The sequence below is a fragment of the Drosophila mauritiana genome, chromosome 3R (assembly GCF_004382145.1).
Source record: "Drosophila mauritiana strain mau12 chromosome 3R, ASM438214v1, whole genome shotgun sequence".
Lineage (NCBI taxonomy): Eukaryota > Metazoa > Arthropoda > Insecta > Diptera > Drosophilidae > Drosophila > Drosophila mauritiana.
Genome location: NC_046670.1, coordinates 13,338,940 through 13,362,637, shown reverse-complemented (window position 1 = coordinate 13,362,637; position 23,698 = coordinate 13,338,940). Strand labels below are relative to the sequence as shown.

General features: G+C 39.8%; 3 protein-coding genes across 3 annotated transcripts; all 3 read right to left on the bottom strand.

The window, feature by feature from the left end:
• Positions 1-15,564: 15,564 nt before the first annotated feature.
• Positions 15,565-15,906, bottom strand: LOC117143985. Its single transcript, XM_033308926.1, has one exon. It carries the CDS (start codon positions 15,904-15,906, stop codon positions 15,565-15,567), a length of 342 nt encoding a protein of 113 aa, XP_033164817.1.
• Positions 15,907-16,278: 372 nt separating this feature from the next.
• On the bottom strand, positions 16,279-16,770 carry LOC117143986 (ATP-dependent RNA helicase DED1). Its single transcript, XM_033308927.1, is given in 2 exon segments — positions 16,279-16,627; positions 16,630-16,770. Coding segments are annotated over 2 exon segments (327 nt in total). The 5' UTR covers positions 16,703-16,770; the 3' UTR covers positions 16,279-16,373.
• A 2,523-nt stretch (positions 16,771-19,293) lies between these two features.
• On the bottom strand, positions 19,294-21,575 carry LOC117145424 (glycine-rich RNA-binding protein 2). The gene is made up of 3 exons (XM_033311070.1): positions 21,564-21,575; positions 19,633-19,948; positions 19,294-19,570 (listed from the first exon to the last, which is right to left on the bottom strand). The coding sequence occupies exons 1-3, from the start codon at positions 21,573-21,575 to the stop codon at positions 19,470-19,472; spliced, it is 429 nt and encodes a 142-aa protein (XP_033166961.1). The 3' UTR covers positions 19,294-19,469.
• Positions 21,576-23,698: the final 2,123 nt, after the last annotated feature.

Sequence of the window (23,698 nt, the reverse complement as noted above, 5' to 3'; positions counted from 1 at the left end):
CGCCAGAGGCAGCAACAGCAATCGCAAACGCAATCGCAATGGCAATGGCAATGGCATATTTAAATATTTAATTTAACGATGAAAATATGATATTTATATTTAATTCAATCGACAAACCGCGTCAATGATTTCCACACAACTGCCACTCAAAGAGCCGCCGATGTTTCCTATTTATATGTAGAGTGAATACTACGATTGAATTTAATGCCAACACCATTGGCGTTTGTTTTAAAATTAAAGCTCGCTAATTGAAGGCAATGCTAATGCCTTCATTCAGAACGCCCACAAAAAAAATTGGTGGCCAATAAAAAGCAGTACAAGACAAAAAAAAATGTTCTAACAAATGTGACGTATTAGTGGAGGCAATCAATGTGGTATAGAAACATAGGAACTCAAAACAGCACAAGCAATGAAGGTTGGATACCCTATTTTTAATTAATTATATATATAGTGCAAAAGTGATTATTCCAAATTGCTCATTGTTAAAAGATACTGTTAATAAATCTATCAACATAAAATTAAGCAAGCCCTTTTTCTATAGCTATGTTATCCCAACTTTGTTCGTTTTAAAGTTTCTTAATTGGTGGCAATTAAAATTTGTTTATAAAAAATTCAGGAACAGTCGATAAAGAATTGCAAAATGTCATATGAAATAAAGCCGGGAAAATTGTATAACTCAATCAATACGAACACGATACTTTCGTGTTGCTGTTTTATGTGAATCGCAAAATTTTAAAACGAATTTTTAGGATTATGAAACCTATTTAACCTACTCGAAACGAGAAAAATCGTTTAATCTGGCTTTGTGGCTTGACCAGGGTACTCACAACACCCTCTCGAAGCTTATACCTAAATCGCTTTATGAACCGAATTATGAAGGCTTGACAGCATTTGTCTGAATACCCTGATACTACTGCCATTTCCACCCAACCACCAACACCAAACACCCTATACCCTATACCCTATACCACTCATTTGCCGACCGACAAAAGTGCCAGACCTTGTGTCCCTTTTCACACATTACGCATACGCCACGTTGTTGCGTTCTTTCATTGCGTTGCGTTCGGTTCGCTTTGCTAGCTCGTTGGCTGCCAATTGACACATTTCATGTTCAGATATGCGTAAATAACAATTATTGTAATTTTTCAAAGCGCTCGTTGCGAGACAAAGCGCAGACTTGTGACAATTCAGCGATAATACATAAAAGCGTAACCTTAACCGACAGCGTGTAAACCTTGAACTTGAGTGACATGGGCAAAAGGGCGCCAAATATTTTTTTTCCTTCTTTTTTTCTCTCTTACCCTCTTTTGTGTACATTTTCCTGGCTGACGGAGTACTCCTCACCCCTATACTATATAAATATGTGCCGATTTGCCCATGTCGGCGTGTACAGACAATACATATGTGTTTGCCAATGTGTCAACATTTTAGATTGCCGTGCATGATTTGCAAGAAAAATGAAGACAATAGTTGAGTTTTACACTCTCCACTCAACAAATTCAGCAGAAACAACAGCAACACGAGGGCCAAGCACCGCTGTCAGCATGTCACGCGATTTGTTGCCTCTGAACGAGTATGAAATGAATATATTTGTTATAAAGTAAAGTCATGGCCCGCTGTTTGTGGGTGTCACCGAGTACTTTTTATCCCCGATTAACAAGTGCAATGCGCAAAGAGTGGACTAGAACTATGGTAAAAGGGTTAAGCGAATAAGTGCTACCTAGTAACTAGTAAGCTGTATTTAAACTAGATATTCCAGATTTAAAGATACTCTTCATAGTTCGCTGTGATAAATAGGTATTTGCTATTTAATATTTATAAATTAAATTCTAAAAACATTTTAACTATATTATTATAATTTGATGCATTGGAATTTTTTAAAAATAAATAACAATATTTATAACATTTTGCCAGTCTTATAAATGTGCAAGCCATCTAAAATGTACCTTGCATTTTGCTGTAATTAATTTCTGAATTATAATACTTATGATTTCGATATTCAAGCCAATATCCCCCATTTCAAAACTAACCTCCAAAAAATCCCCTGCAATGAGAAATCAGAATTGGGTTAGTTCCGTCTCCGTCGTATTTTAATTCTATTTGCACATTCGGGCGAAACTTGCAAATACAAAGGCGAACTATAAACAATGGCAGCGGAACGAGAACAAGAAATTGCGTTGCCCAGATAACTTCAACAACTTTTCGCGATTTCCGCGACTTGCGACTTTTGTATTGTGTGCATTTGTCTGCGTGCGTATCTATGTTCGATGGGTGTTTCACTCTCTGTCTCTCTTTCTTTCCCTCCTGCTATCTCTATCTACTTCTGTGGCTGAGTGCGTGTGTATGGGTGTGTCAACAAATGACTCGAATGAAATTTATAAGCAAAGTTAGCTGAACGCAGTGGCAAAAGTTGATAAGGGTTCGCTCGGTGGCAAGTGAAGTTTTTCCCCCAAAAAAGCCAGAGAGCCAGCTCATCCGCAGATACCAAGTAATGGTAACTGGGGCAAGGATGAGGCATAGTTGCGGTACCCATTTTCCGCCGGAGTTCAACAGGAGGCCAATAACAAGGCCAATGTATTAATTTACGCAAGTCAAATTCAAACTTTCAGTCGAGTTAATTAAATGCCCAGCCAGTGCAGGAGAGCTTAACTCAAATAGAAACTAATGATAAAAGGCATTGGTCAAGAAGCGAGATTCTTGGAAGACCATGCGGATTCCAAGAGATTCCGACGACTGGCGGCCAATGGAGCTGGCCAGGCCAGGAAATGGTCAAGCAACCATCTTGTGAATAATAAGCTAGAATCCTTGAATACGCTCTCAAAAGGAAAACCCATTCCCAATGACGTGCCATGCCTCAAGTTGCCCGGAAGAAGTGCAAATGTGAGCCAGTTAAACCCTCAAGCAATGAACCCATTGTGTTCATTGAATTCTGCGAAATTGTGAGTTCTATCTGTGTGTGTGTGTGTGTGTACAATTGAAAGGATTAAAGCTTAGGTATTTCTGTGCAGGAGAAGTTCACAGCAGCGTGAAATCCCTTCCCCCACCAACATATAGCACAATTTAAAAAACTTGAAAAATTAACACAACTGGTTGTTCAACATTTTCACGCACGTTTATCTAAGCCCGGGTGTTAAATTACCTTTTTAATTAAAATTATACAAGTACTTTAATTAAGCAAGTGCATCTACCATTTTCCGTTCGCCACATAACCATATATAAATCATCTCAATTAAAACAGTTGAACTGCAATTAATCCTTAACCACCCGCATTCCTTTTCATTTTTCACACTTTTCCGGATCGACGATAAGTCGTCGCTGGATGTCAGCGCGAGAAAGAGTGAGATTTTAAAAGGAAAAACCACCGCGGAATGCAACACAATACAGATTTAATTAATAATTATAATCATATTTGCAGTCGCCGCCTTGCAACCAATACTTTTGTGGACACATGCGCACAAAATTCAATTAACTCTTTCATTAGTGCTCCCAATTCCAATCGCTGTATGCAACTCATGCGCTTTATTAAATTCGTATTTGTTTCCAGGACTTCTGGCGCGACTTCTACAAAGGGAACAAAAAAAAAGTAAAAGGACTCAGGACTCGGACAAACGGGCATTCGCTATTAACAAAAAAAAAGAAGTCGGTTTTGACATTTGCTCGACCGTATTATGGAACCTAATGGGAAAGTTTTGTATTAATATTGGTAAACGAACTAAGGGCCGTGTCAATTAGCCCATTCCTTTTTCCCATAGCTCAGCAATTTTTTATTTAATTAGCGTTGATTTACGGTTTGCTAGGTCATAAAACTCGGCTAAGGGCAAAGCCATTGTGAAAGCGTAAACGTGAATATGTTGATGTGTAAACGACTGTGCAGAGAAAACAATTTGAAAAGTAATAAAAAGTAAAAAAAAAAAGTAAATAAATAACATATTTAACAAAAATGTAATGATTTGAATACCGAAATCTGTATCTGTAGAAAAAGAAACAGGTTTGATATAATTTTGCATGTTTAAAAAACTAACTATACTTGTTAGTAATTTTAAAATATAAAATAGCTAGCCATTGTAATTAGCTGTACTATTTCTACTGAATATTTTCCACCCCCATATTTTTTTCAGTGCACCTATCTTTGATCTAAAATGCTCACATTGAGGCGCATTTTGCTTAATCATCATTTGGCGACTCCACCTCCGCTAATCTTTTTTATACGGCCGCGGTAATGGCAGGTTGTGAGACAAAAAATAACTTTTTCAATTTGATATAGCTTAATTGTTATGGTTGTTGCTTCAGTGTTGTTGTTGCTGTTGTTGTTTTGGCTGTTGTTGCTATTATTATTATGACAGGGCACTTTGCGATGTCATTGTCGCTGTCTCGCAGCCAGAGTGTCGGCTAATGTGTCGCCCGATATTGGGGGCTTCCCCCAAAAAGGTTACACATATTTTCTTTTTTTTTTTTGCTTTTCTGTATGACTTTTATGACATCGTAGCCGGCCAATAAATAAAGCATGACGCCCAGCAGCAGCAGACGTCGCTCCACGTTCCAAGGACTCGAAGGATGCCCGGTCGGGCTTTCCTTCCCCCTTTTCTTACCGCAATGTTGGGCCCAAACAAATGCCAAAGTAATCAGCTGGTTAGCTGACTGCTGCCTGCCCCCTTGCAAGAAGTCAAAAAGCAGTTTGGCAGAGTGTGTGGCAGCTTTAAATTCGTGCAGTCAGCACACAAAGAACACCGCAGACCCTCAACCTTCGTGTCGTCTCCCTTTCGACCCCTCGGAGCCCCTCGGATCCCCTTGGATCCCCTTGGATCCCCTTGGATCCCCTTGGATACCCCTTGAATAGCCCCCCTTCAGTCACACTCGACACAACTTAACTCTTGAACACATGCCGCCAGCAGGCACATGGAGGAGAAACTTTTGTGACGAGGACGCCCAGGACGAGGACAGCCAACAATGAAGACGACGACCAAAACTTGCATTCGAATCACACACACACTCACGTGCACGGCCAGAAAATGCCAGACTTTACCACAAAATCAAGATAAGAAAGTTCGAAAAGTCACCTATTGGTGAATCTATAAATTTGAAGCAATGAAATGCATTAAGAGATTGGAGAAAAGTTAATAAATAAGGAATAGAATTGTTGTTGAGTTCAAATTAAAAGTTTGGCTAAAATGCATGAAAGAGATTTTATATTTCTTTTAATTGTTATTCTATGTAGATCTATAGAAACAAAAATTTAAACATTTAAAAAAAAACGATTTAATTTTAATTATATGAATAACCAAACTTTTGATTTCTCTGTATATATATTAAAGACAGTTTTTAGGCCGCGCAGAATTTAACCCCCATATTTTCCTCAGTGTTCTAATACACCAAAGCATTCATATAGATACGGTCCCTGGAGTCAAGGGATCGCACAATGGTCAATAAGTGGAGCAGTTTCAATGAAAATTGGGTCACCAACCAGCATTGAAATTGGCATTTCAAAAAGCTGCATGTAATTGATATTTGAATTGGAATCGATATCGTTTTGAGTGTATACCATCGAGTAGGTACAACTAGCAAACAAAGGCAATAGCGATAAATAAAAGACATCAGCCTAATTGAATATTTTACATACGAATTCCCAATGAGCAGCTTAAGATACTAAAATTCACTAACTAAGCAGCCCACTGTGCAATGGATGGTTGCGATGCTGGGTAATTAGCCGTATTGAATTTTTGGCATAGAAATATACAAAGAATACCAAAACTTTGTTTTGTGCGCTCTGTGGCTGCCAGAGAATTTCACAACTTGTCAAATTTTACGTTGCTTACCCCGCACACACACGTACAAACTACTTTTGGTGTTTTCCTTGGGCTCTCACAAGTCGGACGGAATGCTTTCCCAAGTGTCCAACTGTCCGCTGGTCCTTGTGTCCGTAATTCTGACCGTTTGTCCGTAACTGTGTCCGTTTGTCTGTCCGTCTACGCGTCCATTTCAGTTGCTTTCGGTGGTGGTCCTGCCTCTTTGGTCAGTAGTTTACTGTCGGTGTCCAGCCCCCTCGATACATTTGTGCTACGTGACTGGTTACAATGCGTTTGGGGGGGATGGGGAAAAACTACGGTTAAGGACTAGGGATTCGAGTGACCCTACCCGCAAAACAACCTATACAATTTGTTGGTTCGAAATTGATTTGGCTTAATTCGTGCACATTTTAAATTTGCCAAACGGACTCTCTCACCCCTGGCAAACGAATATTGTGTTCATGCGAAAAACGCTGAATTTAACACTTTTCGACTACAGAATACCTTCATTTCAACTTTGTTGTTGGCTTTGTTTAATGGCTTTGTTAGTGGAGGGAAAGTTTTTAATTTAATTTGTATGCCGTTCGCAACTCCTTAATCATAGTGGTTAAAAGTTAAGAAACCCATTCGCCCATGCTTTTAATGGGGTGTAATGGCATTGCGATCAGATTAGACCAATACAATTAGCAGAAATGTATGTCTTGGTTTTAACATTGTACTTTTATTTTCCTTTTTTTTTACATAAAAAATAATGCAAGGAAGCGAATACAGATTTTTGAATTGAATAACGAATATTTTAGTATCGGTTGGCTAGTTTCTTTTACAGAATATAACGTTTTGTGTTAATAATAATATAATATTTTTTACTAAATTCCATACTTTTCTGTTTCTTGTTTAAAATTTACGGTTACTTTGCTTTAATCGCACTGGGGCCAATCTTCTTACAGTTAAAAATAAATTGGATTTCCAATGAAGTTTAACCTTTTCCGTAAATTCACAGGAATACAATATACCCCATCCTTGGGTATAGCCATATAACCTCAGATACATAATGCAAACATAGAAAGACACCCAATTTTAAGTCATGATGAGGCTGAGAAAAATAGTAGAAAATGCTAGCGACAGTGTTGTCAAAAAAAGGTATTTTAATGGGAATCAATCAGATCAGATGTATACATATCTTTTGTGTTAATTCATTTTTTATTAACTAGTCATTAATTTATATCTTACAAAGCAACCCTATGGTTTTGAAATATCCACGTATGTTAAAAGAAATGCCTCCTTTTGTGCGTTATTTAATTAAACGTAAGTCAGATCTGACGGGAAAAAAGCGAACTTGTCAACAGTGGCTGGCGGCTTCCCTGGGGTGCATTTAGGTCTAAAGCGGCATTTAAAATATTTACACAGCTGCCGCAAAACTATGTGCACACACACAAAAGCACACTTGTACGCACAAACGCTAACATGCATAATACATTTTGCTCATTATAACGGCAAACATCGCATTTGGGGGGTTTTCCGAGGTTATGGGGGCGTTGAAAGCACATAGTTGCTGGCAGCTAAAAAAAAACAAAATGAAAACCTCAAACCCCAACCATACACAAATATTCAGAGTTTAGTTTGCTATTTGTATTAATGATGGTGAAGAAGCGAAAAAGCGCAAAACTAATACGAAACTTCGTTAATATGAAACGACAAAACTACTTAAAAACTTTCGCATGCCATAAGTCGATCCTGCGGAGGCAGAAAACCCAAAAAAGCGAAACTAAATCCCAATCCCAAGCCCAAAACCCTGTAGACCCAAGCCATAGTCTGAGGTAAACCCGCGCAAATAGTAGCAGTAGTAGCAGCGGGAAAATCAGCAGGAAAATGTGAAATAGCAGCGGCAACGAAAACTAAAGTAAATACCTAACAACAAGCAAATCCCTTGATGAGTTATTAAATCATTTTAAGCCACTTACAACTAAAAACAAATTGAAATATCACGCAATACCTTTGAGAGTTGAGCGCGAGACCCACGCGACTACCCAAACCACTCAAAGCACCCAACCACCGCACCACCCAAACCACCCGCTGCGTTCAGTTGGTGGTGCTAATGTTGCTGTTTTTGCTTGTAGCAGGCCAAACGTAACAACTTAATAACGTACTAAGCCTCAAACACAAATATGAATACCAGGACCAAGCTGACTTCGCTGCCACGCCCCCCACCGCCCCCTCAATCCGTATAGCACGGTCGCATTTTTCGGCTGCTCACCTCAACTACCACTTACAAAAAGGGGGCGCACACACATACACGCACAGAGAGAAAAATATTTGAATTATATAAATTTATTTCGTTCAACAGCTAAGTGATAAAAAATTAGGTTGTTCTTGACTGTCTGGAATTTATGCTCATCAAAGAAATCAGCTTGTAAAAAAATGTATAAATGTTTTTTATACATTCCTTCCAAAAGTATCCAAGTATTAAGTGAGAAGTCTTATTGCAGGTTGAATCATTAAGATAGAGATTTATTTTTTAACAAGTCCACAGTTTTCATTTTATTTAACAACTATGCAACAATTTACCCATTTTTTCGCACCGTGCATACGCACCACATACCGAACTGAAAGTGCTTTCTGGTTGCCTGCGTAGATGCGCTGGTTTCTGATTCTCATTCAGCTCTTTTTCTGCCCCTGAGCCGCCCCAAAAACGCTAATAACTTTTAAGCTGAGCCCAAACTTTTTTCTGCCAACATCCGCCCAGTCACCTCAACGCACCAACCCATCGCCCCACACATTTCCTGCCCCTCTTGAGCGGTTCTCTCGTGCCTGACGATGCGACTTCCGCTTTTACCCCCCTCTTGAGTTTAGCTGCTTAGTACAGTGGTCTAAATTATGGCCTATTAAATTCTAATGAACTTGAGTTTGTTCAAACACGGCAGCTAAATGAATATCTGGACACTTTAGTTTTATAGAAACTGGCTGGTGACAAAATAATGCACTTTTTACACGACGGGGACAACTAAGCGTATACTTGATTTTTTGAAGTAATGAGTATACGTTATTGAGTTATTTTGAGTTTCTTTGCAGTTCTTCTAAACGGTTAATGATTTAAAGTGGCCAAAACCACGGTGCGATGTTGCTAGTTTTGGCCAGAGAAAAATCGCTGCCTATTCACGGCAAGGCGGCTTGTTGAAAACTTGCTCAATAGTTTGGTGCGACGTGCACACACACACACACATACACACTCGCACTGAAACGCACATACTCTGGTATTTGCCAAGCGGAGCCTACTTACATATGTATACACACACTCACTCCTGCACACTCACCTACTGTGCGGCGGAAAACTCGACTCACAGCCCGAAAGTCAGACGCATTGGCAAAAGCGGCTGAGGAAAAGCGACGTGTTTGCAGCGCAAGCAAAACTTTTCATTTAACTTTTTTTCTGCGGTGGGTGGCGGTGTAGATGGAGGCTTTTCCGTCGATCCCGCGCGCCCCATGCAACTACCAGCATTAATATTGTTTTGTGTGCGAAAAATCAGCCAAAATTACGACACTTGAGTGTGTTAAAAGTTGCGCGCGCTGCTCGCAACTCACAGCTAGTAGCTCCATCTCTTTCGCATCGTATCATACCCCATCCTCTTCGCCGCCCACCCGCAAATCGAAAAGTAAAGGAAAAGTAAGGAGGGCCAAAAAGAAAAAGTGAAAAGTAGGAGGAAAAGTTTGCCAACGGAGTCGCAGCAAGAGCACGCAAAACAGCAAAAGACAGCAGAAAACTTGGCCAAAACCGGCTGGCGACGGTGTCGAAAGGAGCGCAGCCAGCCTTGTCTATCACAGATAGCGTCCTGACAAGGCTGCTGGAAGGACACTGGAGGATTCACTGGGGAAAACATTACTACTTAAATCAATAAATTCGATATTTAAAAGAAGCAAAGGATTCAAAGTCCCTATTTGATTAGAATCAATATATCAGCATATATCTTTCACTCATTTCACTTATCTGCAAGCTAATAGATTGGCATATCTAATTGGTTTTAGCTTACCAACTCTTTCATTTTAATAGTTTTGTATCCACTAATCCTTGAGAACTATCCTTTGTTGCAGTGTAGGTAAAGCAGAATCCTGCGCTGCAGCTTAAGCAGCTGAAAGTAGGTGGCCTAAGCTGGAAAGGAGCGGGCTGGGAGCAGCAGACATCTTTGATGGCTCGCCCTGAGCTCGCTGGCTGATGGTAGTTTGCTTTCCCCACTTTTGCCAGTTTACACGCACCGCTGGGATTTCACAATGGCAAAGAGGCGAAAAAGTTACCATGATCCATTAACGTTAATTGTTTGGCGGCGGTGGTGGCGTCGATGGCGAGGCGAAGCGAAGCGAAGTCGGCACAGTGAGACAACTTGCTTGGGATTTGCTCGACACGGCAGCAACTACAAACTTAACAATGGAGCTGGAGGAGCTGAGGCCAGGAGCTGTGGCTCCAGAAGCCACTACTACACACACTACGCCAACAGCCAAGGCTCGTCGAGGTGTGTATTACAATGACAGGGCAGGAAAGTTTTTCGGCTCATTCCGTTGCAACCCCCCTTCCAGCCACGATCCCCCAATGAAAAAGCCAGGCCAAGTCGTGGGAAGTCGAGGAAACAGACAAACGTGAAGACACGGAGAACCGGAGTTGACTAAATTCAATTAGAGGTGGCCCAAATTGGCAAGCGCACACCTGTCATTCGGCTTGATAATGATGCATCTGGTGCGGCCAACAAAAACTACGACAATCCTTTGGCAACTTTGTCCTTTGTCAGCGGCAAGTTAAGCCCATTTAAAAGGCTAAATTCAATCAATTTTGCACTCATACGGGTTTACATTCGGCGGTAAAGTGTTGGCAATATTAAAGTCTTTATAAACAGCAATTACATTGTATTTTACCAAAGTCAGTTAGAAAGCATTTCTGATTTGAGGTAAATTATGTATTTGCGAGACTTGGAAATTGGATAGAGAGAGTCTCTGCGCCAAAAGTTCTTCTAATTTTTAAGTAATTGAAATCATCCCACCTTTGCCACCCTGAGAACAAAAAAAAAACACCCACACACTGCCAAACTAAATCAATTAAAGTTATTCAAGCAAAATAAAACTCCAACCAAACTCGCTAAGAAACTGGGAAACAAGACATGCAGAAACAGAAAAAAAAACAAAAAGTATGGAGAAAAAAGTGTGGGGAGAACCGGGCGGCTTTTCACACTTGTTAATCACATTTTCGCGTCTTAAGCAAATAGCTGGCAAACTCTGGTGCCCCCGACTCGTTGTAATTAAGCGGCTTAGGCGTTTGAAAGCCTCTGCGGCACAAAAGCGCTGCCTGCTTTTAGGCTTTCGGGCGCCACAAAACCAAGGTCGCTGCGAGTCTTCCGAGGGCAGTTTATCGAATTAAAAAAAAGCAATGAGCAGGGAGAAAGGAGCCAGGGAGCTAGGGAGCCAAGAGGGCAGGATCACGGTGCCGAGGGCACAGTCCAGCTCACACTTCATTGTTCGCAACTTGATGCGGAGGGGAACAATAAAACTGAAGTGGCTGCAGGGCGGCCTGACCCACAGGCTCCCCAGTGGGGAGTGTCATTTCGACACTGATGAAAAAAAAGAAAAAAATTTCGTATTTGGACAATACAGTGTAGGCATACCCTAGGTTCAAAGCAATTACGCAACTTCCTGTATCCAGTAAACAACTTGAATTTTTAAGGAACTCTTACAATACTTCGAACCAACTAACTAACTTTAACAATCGTAGTTGTCTTAACCATATTTATTAAGTTTTTTATATTTATGCTAATTGGTAAGTTCTACAGTTTATAAACATTTAAAGCACACTGCGGGACAATTTATTCATTTCAAATATTTAAGTAAGTATATACACAAGTCAAGTGTATGATGTATTTAAATATTAAATATCATCACCACTCATTTTGTGTGAAGTGTTGAGATGAGTTCATATTTAATTAATTATTTAGTAACTCAAATGTTTAAAGTGCCGCCTCACTTGTATTACAGCTATAGCACTTATTTTTGCTATAGCTCATGATATTTTCCTAAAACTTTGAAACTTCCTAATCCGTTTTATAAGACTGCATATTTTCTTTAAGTGTTTGTATACATAGTGGGCGCAAAATGGGCCATGTGCGGCTGGTGGTGTTGGTAGTGGTTGGACGCGGGCAAAGTTGGCATAATTATTTCATTAACACTTAACAAGTGGCCAAGCCGAGTCTGGCGGGATCCGGAATTGAGGTCCGGGTTCGGGACCGGTCGGAATTTTCTGTGAGGGACTGCGCGTTGCTGCCGTCCGCCGGCGGAGCGCAAAAACTTTCGCATTACGCATTTGTGTGCAATTTTCAAATTAACAATTGTTAATTTTGCTATTGTTGGCAGCCTCGCTTTTCTTTTATACTTTCCTTCTTTCCATCATGCGGGCGGGTAACAAAACAAAACGTAAAATGAACACAACAAGTTTAACAAAAAGAACACAAAATTTACAAATTTATAAATTTGACCGCTTGCCTTTTAGAAATACACTTTTTTTAAATATTTTTTTTGCCTTGTGCACTGTCCTGTCGTCGGTTTCTTCGTTAATTTTTGTATTTTTTCTTCTCCTACCAACTTTTTATTGCGTGTTTAGCATAATTTTTTAATAATTACATTTTTGTGTGCTTGACCAAAAATAAAGAAAATAATGATGAAATCGTGGTGGAAGAGGGGCGAATTCGAAATAAGTAAGAAAGCGAGGAACAATAAGCAACAAACTGAGGGAAAAGGAAACGAAACGCGCTCGTTTCGTTGACTGTGGGCAAAAGTTTAGCAAAGTTTATTTGCATTACTGACAAACTGTTTAATTAGGGATTTTTTCTTAGATTTTTCAACAGCGAAACTTTGCGGCAGGATGTGCCTACATGCCCCATCTGTGCGCGCGTATTTGTGTTTGCGTTCCCCAGTGTGTGTGTGTTTTCCATAGCCACAAATACAATTAAACAGGGTAGGCGGGAGTGCACACAACGAAACCAAAATAAAATCATCCTTAATCTGGCCAAAGTGTGTTGAGGTTGTGGAATGGTTGCACAGAGTGCTTTTCCCCCATGATGGCTAATGTATCTGATATTCCTGTCGCTCCGCGCGAATTAAAGTTTATTAAAACACGCTTTCATTTAATGTGGATTTTCGCTAAAAAGTTCATTTATTTGTCGCATTATATACAAATTTTATAACATATAATCCATTCCGAACTAATTTGATCATCCCGCTAATGATTTAAGGGAAAGCTGATTAAAATCGTTTATTATTTTTGCACAAAATAACGATTATGCAAGCCCAAAATAAATGGAATTTGTACAAATACCGCATTCCAAAAGTCATTATAATTGTCTTATGGTTGCAGCTCGAATACTCATACAGCAAACGCAATAAAATGTAATCTAGTTGTTGGTTAAAATACTTGAATGACGCAGCAAACAAATCAATAGGTAAGCGTCTAAAATGTGCTGAAAAATAAATACAACTCAGATAATGGCAATATTTGTATTTATTCAAGCGTAAACATATCAAAAGTGAACGAAGGGAGTTCAGCAAACCGAAGAAATAATACGCTGACGCGATTCATTCAGAAAGGAATGGTAAGCTTATTGAAAAACTATGAAATTGAACAAAAAAAAATAATATAAAAATAATACTTATGAAGGTGGACATTATATTGAAATATAAGAACTAATGTATTAAATCAAGAATAAAATTATCTGTGATCAGATTATATTAGATAACACCTAATAATCACCTTAAATAATATAATAATTAAAAAAAAAGTAAAATAAAAACTCGGAAAATATCTATAAAATGTATCTATCCTTGTTCTTAATTGTTGCAAACTGCTGGGTATATTGTTATTACCCTATTCTATTCCCATTGTTATTTCACACTGTTCGATGTAGCCAAAGCTTCTGTGGGAATGTCAGCATTACGGAGTAACAGCAAAAGGGAGCCAAACCGCAGACGGACGGACAGATAGCCGGAAGGACGGACAGAGGGACAAACGGACGGACAGGACGGGCATCCACATTCTGATAGCAACTGTCAGTCACTCAAGCAGTCCGTTAACCAGGCAGCCAAGCGTTAGGGCCTGGTCTAGCTGAACTGAGCTGAGCTGGCCAACAGAATTTGTTCGCATCATTGTAATTGTTAATTACTGCGATATTTATTCTCGTATTTTATTTTTTATTTTTCTTTTTTTTTTTGGCAGGAGATTCGCCTCCTTTTAATACGCACGCACGCACAGGGCAATTTGGCCAGCTGCTGTTGCCAGCGGCTCGTGCATATTTATGCTTATGGCCACATCTTCTGGCCAGGCCACGGAACGAAAGGAGCGCTGATTTGGCCGCCACACGCAGCTAACAAGCGATGACCACCCATTCCACCCACAGACACGTCAACACCAAACAGCGTCGTCATGCCATTTGGCAGTGGGTGGAAAACGGTTGCTCAAGGAGGGGGAAGCACTGGAAAAAATAATTTATTTTTCAAATTTTTTAAGGCTTTGAAGGCTTCGAAAACGGGAGTTTTCAAAGTCAACTCCCTTCTTCTAAAAGTTACCTATAGCTTAAATATGATTTGGTATTTATAATTTATTTAAAAAATTGTATTAATTTATTTCTTAAATGATTAAAATATTGAGCTCTATATATTTGTTATCACTTTTAATGGCACGCTTAACAAATGTATTCAGATTAAGCCATAAATTAGCTTAACAATTTTCTTTTAGTGAGCTAAAACTTTAATAATTGGTCTAGACATTCAATTTTGCAATAGACCAACCATATTGCCTGCCGCATTATGTCAGATTGGCCTGCCTGATAATAATTAAGATTTTTCATAGTGTGCAACAGCACCAGCTCAGCCAGAATGAGCCACGTCAAGTGAGTTCACAATTTTTGCGTGCTACCATTTTTCTTCCGACTCTGTCAGTCGCGGGTTTCGTCTCTGTACGAGTGCTGCACGGATTATCCTTGGCATGCAACGCCTTTATCCTGTTTTGTTTGTGTTGTTCTGGGGGGCTCCTCTTCTTCCTTCTGTTTTTATTTTACTTCGTTTTGTTCTGTTTTTTTTTATATTTTTTTTTATTTTCATTTCACCCGCTGATTTCGCTACTTAATTTTTTTGCCCTTTTTTGTGGCTGTAGCCGTCTGTCTCTAGGTCTGGTCGTCCATCTACCCTGTGTGTGTATCGTCTCGTTTCCATTTCTGGCTGGTCTGATTGGGCGTATTTTGTTATTTTCATGTTGAGCTGCGCTCTTCTGCTGCGGCTCCTGTCTGTCAGTCAAGCCAAGAAGGAGCCAGAAGAAGTCCTGGCCGTGGTCCTGCCTGGCTTTGGTCCCTGGATGGCACCCGCTCGTTTGTTCATTCGCTTTTTTCCCACGTAATTAAAACTTGAAACGCATATGAATTAGAAAATAAAACGAACAAAAAAAAGAAGAAAATTAAGGATAAAGAAAGTAGAGAACGGAATAAAATACGAGTACGCGACCCGGAATGGAGCCATTTGATGGTACAGAATGACATCCTGTTTCCCGCAGCCTGACATCGTTAACATCGCTGATTAAGTTTTCTTGTCCTGTGCTCAGTCTGCATGTCACTCAACGTGATTTGAAATGAAATTTTTATAATTTCAGCTTCGCCCTTGGGCAAATCCACCCACTCCGATCAACCCTTTTTAGCCACAGTGCTTATATATTTTAATGTTTAACTTTATTAAGTAGACATTGACTGACGTTGAGCACAACATTTGTCTAGCGACCGTAGAAATGTCCACCGAAACCGTAGTTGGCTCCAAATCTGCGATCATGGAAGTAGTGCCCGTAAGGTTGCACAAAGTAGAGATTTCCATATGGAGCCCCATAATAAGGATTACCGATTGAACCAACATTCCTTCCTCCATAAAATCCAGCTCCAATTCCAAAAGCTCCAATCTGACGTCGTATCCGTTCTATAGCTTCATCTGAACTTTTTACTTCATCGGGCTGGAAATGATGTTCATCCTTTTCATCCTGCGACTTATGGTTTCCAGCCACTGCAACTTCAACAATCAGAGCACCCAAAAGTATAACAATGCAGCAACGAAGTGTACTCATCTTAATTCCATTTATTAATATAACATTTTTTAAATGCAAGCAGCTCTATTTATGGGAATTATCCGTCTTAAGCAGAGTAAACAAATACTTGTTTTTGGCAATTACAGAAGCGACTTCTTTTGATTTATTTCAAAGCTCTGCCAGTTTGCAACTTATCATTAGAAATCTAAATTTGTCTTTTTAAAAAGAGTTATAAATTTAATATTTAAACTTGGCCGCAGATAAAGTGCTCTTGTTATAATATAAACACTTCCAGAGATTTTCATATACCGCTTTCGTTTAACGCCCATAATATTTAATACAGCTGAGCACTTCTTGCCATGGATATATATAAAAAAAAGAGTGCTTCCCCCATAAAAACTGGTTCTGCACTTGGTAGGATAATGAGAGCAGCAGCTCGTGTTGATTTATTAGTAGCTAATCCTGGTCTGTGCGTATCACATATATGCACATTAAATTAATAACACCTAGCCGTAGAAGGGGCCGCCGAAGAAGGGCGGTGGCGGTGGGTAGAATCTACCGAATCCACCGCCACCGAAACCGGGTCTCCGGAATCCACCGCCGCCTCGCCTTCCGCCAAATCCGCCGCGTCCTCTGCCGAATCCTCCACGGCCGAATCCAAATTGCCTGGCCAGGCGAACAGCCGGCATCTCCTGCTGCTCCTCCGCCTGATTTACATCCGCCAGAGTCAGTTGCTGTACATCCTCATCCGCCTGGGGGCCGTGGTCCCCGACTTTGCCAGCAGGACCAGTAGGCCGGCACTTAGCACTAATAGATTCAGGTGGTAAATGCGCATCGTTCCGTCTCCGTTGTCTTGTTCACCCAATGTTCTAACTATATTCGAGCTGATCCCCCGCCTGGTCTCTTTATATAGCTTTCGACCTGACCGCGATGACGGTGGAGTTCTAAACAAGTTCTGTGTGCCGACGACCTCCAGCAATTAAATTTCCTGAGCATAATCAAATGGCGAAGAAAACCCCCGACTTCCAGAGCCCCCCAGCTGAAATTGTAAACAACTGGGTGAAAAAAAGAAAGAAAATAAAAACATCATTTCTACGCAGCTCGAGCAACCTGTTTTGGGTTTACCCACTCATTTTCTCAACTCATTCGCTACCAATTATGTTCTATGAAAATGAGAATAACAAACTTTATAAGCCAATTTATAAGTTTCCGAATTATAAAGTATTGCTCAATTAGTAAGAGCTAAATAAGCTAGCTTTAATATTCTATAAAAATTTTAAAATTAAACGCTGATCAAGTGCTTATGAGCATTGAATGCTTTAAAACTTCCGAATAAAACTAAAATTAACATTAATTGTGATAACCCTAATCAAGAGCATAATAATGATATATACTTTCCTGTTCCATGAGTAACAGGTATAAATAACTAAGTATTTAAGATGAAATCATCGTTTTACCACGTAAATTGATAATATTTCTAAAAAAAGCAATAATAATATCTGTATCTTGTGATATTCTCTGTGGTACTCTGCTATTCTTTGAATTACTTAGAAAGCTTACCTGAAAATTTAATTAGAACCAATCACAAATCTCGAATCAAAATGTGCCGTCATTTGGATGACGGGAGCAGAAAAGGTATGGCGTCTCAAATCCAATTACCAACACAAACACAAGTTGCACATATGGGTAATTTCATTTGCCGACATCTAATGCTCATTAAGAGATTTCTTAAGTGCGGGCCACATGTGAGTTGTTTACAATTCAGAAATGCCGCCCCAAGCGACATGCCATCCCCTCCCTTTGCCAACCGAAAACGATACGTATTTATAAGCCATAAATAACGTGTAAACGAAAAGCCGCCACAAACAACAAGTATACGCCCGGTGGGCCAACAAATCGGGCTCAGCATCTCTCTTGTGGCGACACCAGCAATAACAACATAAGCAACAGCAGCGGTAGTAACAACATCGCGGCCAAATTATAAGGCTATAAAGGCAATAAAAAACTTTGCGATATCAAATTACAACGCCCTCATAAAGTTATAAAAGTTTCAAGCGTATCCAAACGCACAGCACGTTTTTCACGTCACGCCCCTTCTCACAATTCTCCATCTTTTTCTGGCATCTCGATTTTCCCTTCTGGTCCAGGCCTAATATTTTCAATAACAAATCAATCAGCTGCGGCTGCTGCCGCGACGGTCAACAAGGATAATCAGTTCGAACGGCTTTTCCGGCCCTCGGCCCACTTTTCCCGCATTTTCCCATCGCTTGCAGCCAGCTGCTTGGGCGTTGCCACCCCCCTCCCGGGTGGGCGGTCCATCGGAAAGTGGGCGGTTGTGTATCCGAAGGTGCCGTAGATTTATTGAGACACGATTTCGATAAGAGCGGCTCCGCCAAAATGGCCAAAAAGAAGAGGGAGTCGTAGTAAACAGGAAATCATCGAAATGGCAATACTCTAAAAGCTGAAGTTGTGCAGTAACTGTAAAAGTTACATAAAAACTGTTTTTCAATTTTTTAAATATTTAACAAGGCATCATAACTGCAAAATATCTTAGCTTTAAAATGACTCTTCAATTGTGTAACTAGCAGTTATCCAACTAAATTTTTAGTTTATTTGCACTAAAACTCTTAATCTTAAGCTGTTAAATTCCTTAAACCCCAACTATGCAAAGTCATTAAAGCGCTGGGAAAAAAAAAGGGAAAAGTCCACTTTTAACAAAGTTCCCAAAGTATACCGTGAAAGTGTAGACTAACAAAGCCTTTTACAAGACTGCGTTCTAGTAACAAGAAATTTTTCACGAGCCAGAAAAATGAAAAAAAAAGTGATGGGGCAACGAGAAAAAACGAAAACTTTTATCAATGTTGGCGTATGACCCTTGTATGAGTGGGTGGGCCTTTGGAATGGTTGGGTGGTTGGGTTGGTTGGTTGGCTTCACTTTTCGCAGAGGTCAAGGGATAACAAAAGGCGTAAATTTAAAGCCAAGTTAATTTTTTAACAATAAAAGAGGGCGCTTGTCAAAGGGGAAATTTTACAGCAAGCGTTTAATCTTAAACGACTTTCGCCATCCAACGCGATTGGCAAGTTAGATAGCAAACGCCAGTGGCAGCAGCCGAAGCAAAGTTTCAATGGACTGCTTTGTTATAAGTAGGAAAAAGCAAACAAACCGTGAACGAACGAATTAAATGCTGATTTACAGGCCAAGAAAAAAATGATCAAATTTATCTTCATTTTTATACGTATACTTGGTACTTGTACTTTAAATAGATCTGCCAGATTAAAAGACTGGAAGTTTAAACTTTAAAGCCTCTAGAGTATAAATACTGTAGCATACTTTTAACCAGCTTCTTAATTTAGCTTTGGATTGCTTAATATCATACTGTTTCCTTTTACATTTTTTCTAGTGCATTCACAAACAACATTTAAGCTTGAAGACCTATGCCAATCACTGAAAGCCATGCAAATGACAAGGAAATTAAGTGAATCAAAGACGAGGGGCAAATGTATTTCGAACTTAATTAGAGCGTGCTTGATTGCACTTTGATTTCAAAGTCTATTTCTAGAGGCTTATGCTAAGTCAGTCACAGATGATTGCTGCTTGGTGTTTAGCCTGGAAAACCGCCTGGTCCTCCGAAGCCGCCTCCCGGACCGCCAAAGCCGCCACCTGGACGTCCTCCAAAGCCACCGCCTCCGAAACCTCCTTGACCTCCGAATCCACCGCCAGGACCTCCGAATCCGCCGCTGGACCTCCGAATCCGCCGCCAGGACCTCCGAATCCGCCGCCAGGACCTCCGAATCCGCCGCCTGGACGTCCTCCAAAACCGCCTCCCGGACCGCCAAAGCCGCCGCCTGGACGTCCTCCAAAGCCACCGCCAAACTGGCGAGCTTGACGTTCTGCCACCGGAGCCTGGACACCTGCATCCACATCCAGAAGTTGCGCCGCCACAGGATCATATGTGGCTGCTGATGAGCCGGCGACCAGGAGAATGGTCGCCAGGGCAAGGCAAACAATGTGCGCATTTTCGAGGAAACTTCTGCTACTAATCACCGGCAAAGTTTCGATGGATTCTACGAAGTCTCTGATCTGCGGCCGGTCAATTTATATGATTCGCAACTTATCGACTGGCAATGGGGAGCGAATAAAAGTAGAAGTGGTTCGACTGGGCGCGGAACATCAAAGTTGTGAGTGTTGCGCCAGAACTGAAATGAATACAACGAGCAGAGCGATTCGTATTAACTGTCTGGCTAAGCGCTATGAGCAACAACAATAAAGCTGCTCCATAATAATAACCAAAACCTATTAGGCAACAGAAACAGAGGCAAACTTTTTGGCAAACACCCCACCAAATGTATGGACGAAGGGGAAAGTCTGAAGTGGCAGCCGGTTCAGGATGGGCTTTCTCCGGACGACTATATTCAAATGCGCAAAACATTCAAGTTTCTTTGGCTGGCACACCAAAACAGATCGATGGACAAGTGGCCAAGTCTAGATGGGAAGCACCATCTCAAGTGGGGCTCTCCATTCATCTTTCGTTTGTCCGATTTCGTAAGGCTTTTCATCGCGGGAAGTTGGGGATTTTGTTTTGTTTGTTTGTTTGACTTAATTAAAATCTAAGGGTAAACAGTCGACGCAACTGGTTGTTATTTAAATGTCATCAATGTTGTCGGTTTCGTTTTTTGGCCACCACTGACTCATATCGGTTATTAGCTTGCTCAGTGGTTAGCACATTTTAAGATCTGGTTGGTCATTGTTAATCTAGATTTAGCACTTCATTTAAAAGAATATAAATAGTATATAAGTATTTATTACCATTTACAAAACAAAGGAACTCTGCTATACTAACTATACAAGGGCACTTAATAGTACAAGTGTGAGTGTTATTATTAAAACCCAATTTAATAGGCTTATAAGCGGAAAAATTCTCAGAAATTATACTTACTCAGTATAATAGAAAGCCAGTTTGTTGTTGATCTTCAAAACAAATTTGAGGCAGACGCGTTATCTTACATAACGAAAACTGGTGAAACATGTTTTGTATTTAAAGCAGACGAAACCATCAGCTTATTACATATATTTTATTATTTTAATAACTTTATTGGCTGGAATATTTTAAAAATGCTTACAGCACGTTAATTCACCTGGCCAATTATATAATAAATGTAAACCAACAATTTGTATCACTTTCTAAGGAAATAAAAACCGGAGATACAAGTGCGGAGCAGAAAACTTTTAATTCAATTATGCACTCAAAGTGTCTGTTACAATAAATCTGCTACGGCTGAAACTTATATATTAAACTGATTTGCTGTCTGACCTGTCATCCGTCAATTGCCGACCATCAGTTGAGTTCAGCTCAGTTCAACGGGATAAGTTAGAATGAAGAAAATGACAAGACTGCCTACGTTTTTCACAACATTATAGCCATCCTTCTGCGACGAGGCAAAACTTTGTGTTTGAACTTTTAAAGAAGTAACAAACAAAATGCAAGCAAGAAAATATTAAAAACTTTTAAGGGGGACTCGCATTAAAAAAGATTTGCCTTGCTTAAACAGGTAAAAAAAACATCCAGAATGGCACGTGATTTAATGTTTATTAGCTCTTTTTAGTTTGTCAACTTTTTCATATAACTAATTAGAATGTCATCGTTATCACCATCAAAAACTATTCAGCTTTCCAAACTAATATCACTCATTTATACCGTTTGATGCATATTTTCAAGTTCTATTCAAGGTCGTTTAATTTTCCTATCAAAAGCCTTAATAAGCTACCACATTTAAACAACCATGAACCTGGTCTACCTGAAATTTATGGAATTTTATGGCCAAAAACCTGAAACACCTGGCCAATGTAAATCAGTAATTCTACTAATCGTCTTCCGGTGAGTTTGGAGCAGGTAGAATTTTGAGGGTTAAATGTTTGCCTGGCTCTTCTGAAAGTTTCGGCTCCCTTTCATACTTCCACTGATTATGACAGTCATAGTCAAAATACTTTTTCGCTGGTTTGTCGGTGGCCGAGTAAAAAGTGTATTTTTAATTTATGCCGCGTCTGAAATTTCCTTTTTTTTATCTCTCATTGAGTTTTTCTCGTTGCAGTCAATCTCTATCTCTCTTGGTGGAAATTTATGCGGAAGTTTATGCCATCCAGTGAATTTTGTAAGCGGACTGGAGGTCGGCAAAATGTGCATCATTTTGACGTTGACATCGTTAATTGACCCAGTTTCCTGGACTGGACTAAAAGCGTTTAAATTTGAATAAGCAAATTTTTGGCAGCGAAATGGAGCTGGCGATGGAGAATGCTTCGCGTTTTGCATAAATGAATGAAAATGCCGCAGCTACACACAAGGATTAGACAGCGGATTTAACCGAAATAACACATGCGCCGAAAACCGCAATAAACCAATTGAGAGCTATTCAAGCCGTCTATAGAGACATCGAGCATTGTTAATGGCCGGCCCGCGCTCATAAAACAAACAGCGAAGCCAAACAGCAGCAAACAGGGCAACAACCAAAAAGCCGGCAAACTGGCAAACTGGCAAACTCGCAAACTGGCCAAACTCGGCAAACAACAAGAGCAACAGCTAACAGCAATTCACACTTACGCACCCCGAAGTGGAAGGCGTCTGCCGAAAGTCTGGGAATGGGAATGGGAATGGTATGGAGTGGGTATGGGAATGGGAGTGGGAGTGGGTCTGGGCCTGGTCAATAGCATAACTAACCTTCAAATGAAATTAGCACATTTACACAGCTTACCTGACCGCAAAAGCAGTGCGGCCAACTTGGCTATTAAGTCGCCGAAGTTTCAAGCCTAATTGTGTGCAAAAGTATGCAACAAAATTTGTATTAGTTCCGAAATGTAATGGATAATTGCTGTAATGTGCATACTTTTGAACACTTTTGAACTTAACTTCGACATAAATACATAATAAAAATATCTCATAAATAAGTGAAAAAGTAGCCGAATTAGCCGAAGTAGACGAAATTTGAGTGTTTGAAAGGGACAGGTTTAAGTGTAATTTTTAAGACCCTTCTCGTTTAATAAGTAAGTTAAATCTTAATTTTATAAAATCCCAAATAAAGACTTCTACTCGTTGAGGTTTTTGTAAGAAACTGCTTTTATTTGGAAATATCTTCGGTTTAAATAGGTGACATGAGAATCGCATCTTAAAGTAAATGGCCTACGCAGAGGCCTAAGTAAATAGTCCCCGCCTTATCGAGGTCCCACGCTCGGGCACATCTGCCTATCTTGAGCGGCGAGGACCTTATCTGTGGTTTCCCACTAAGGGACTATTTTAGGAGGCGGGGAACGATCTCAAGTGACTGACTCATGTGGTGTGCACATGTTTTTGAGCAATGCACCCATGTCGCCTTAGATAACAAAATCCTAAATATAATTTATCGCTCTCGATTCATTTACATAAGATATGAACGGAGCCCAAAATTGTAAGTCTTTAAATATATTCGTGTTCATGTGTGAACATTCTGCCAAAGGGCCAGCAAAGCTGAGATGTACATTAGTATATTAGTTGCATTTTATAACAGTAGTGGACTGTATTTATTTGATATATGTTCATTTATTTTGCAACTAAGATTTCAATGGGCCTAGTTTTTCTGGCTTTTAATTTTATTGGATTACAATTATGGTTTATATTATTTTTAATTCAACAATTTGTACTCAATTAACTTATTTTAAACATTTTGCTTTTTCTATGTAGAAGTACATTTTCTATTAAACAACGATATAGTGGACTGTATATTTTTATTTGTTATATTATTTTATTGTTTATTTACTATTGATATTTATAGTACTGGCAACGGACCTGCAAAGGTTATTGCT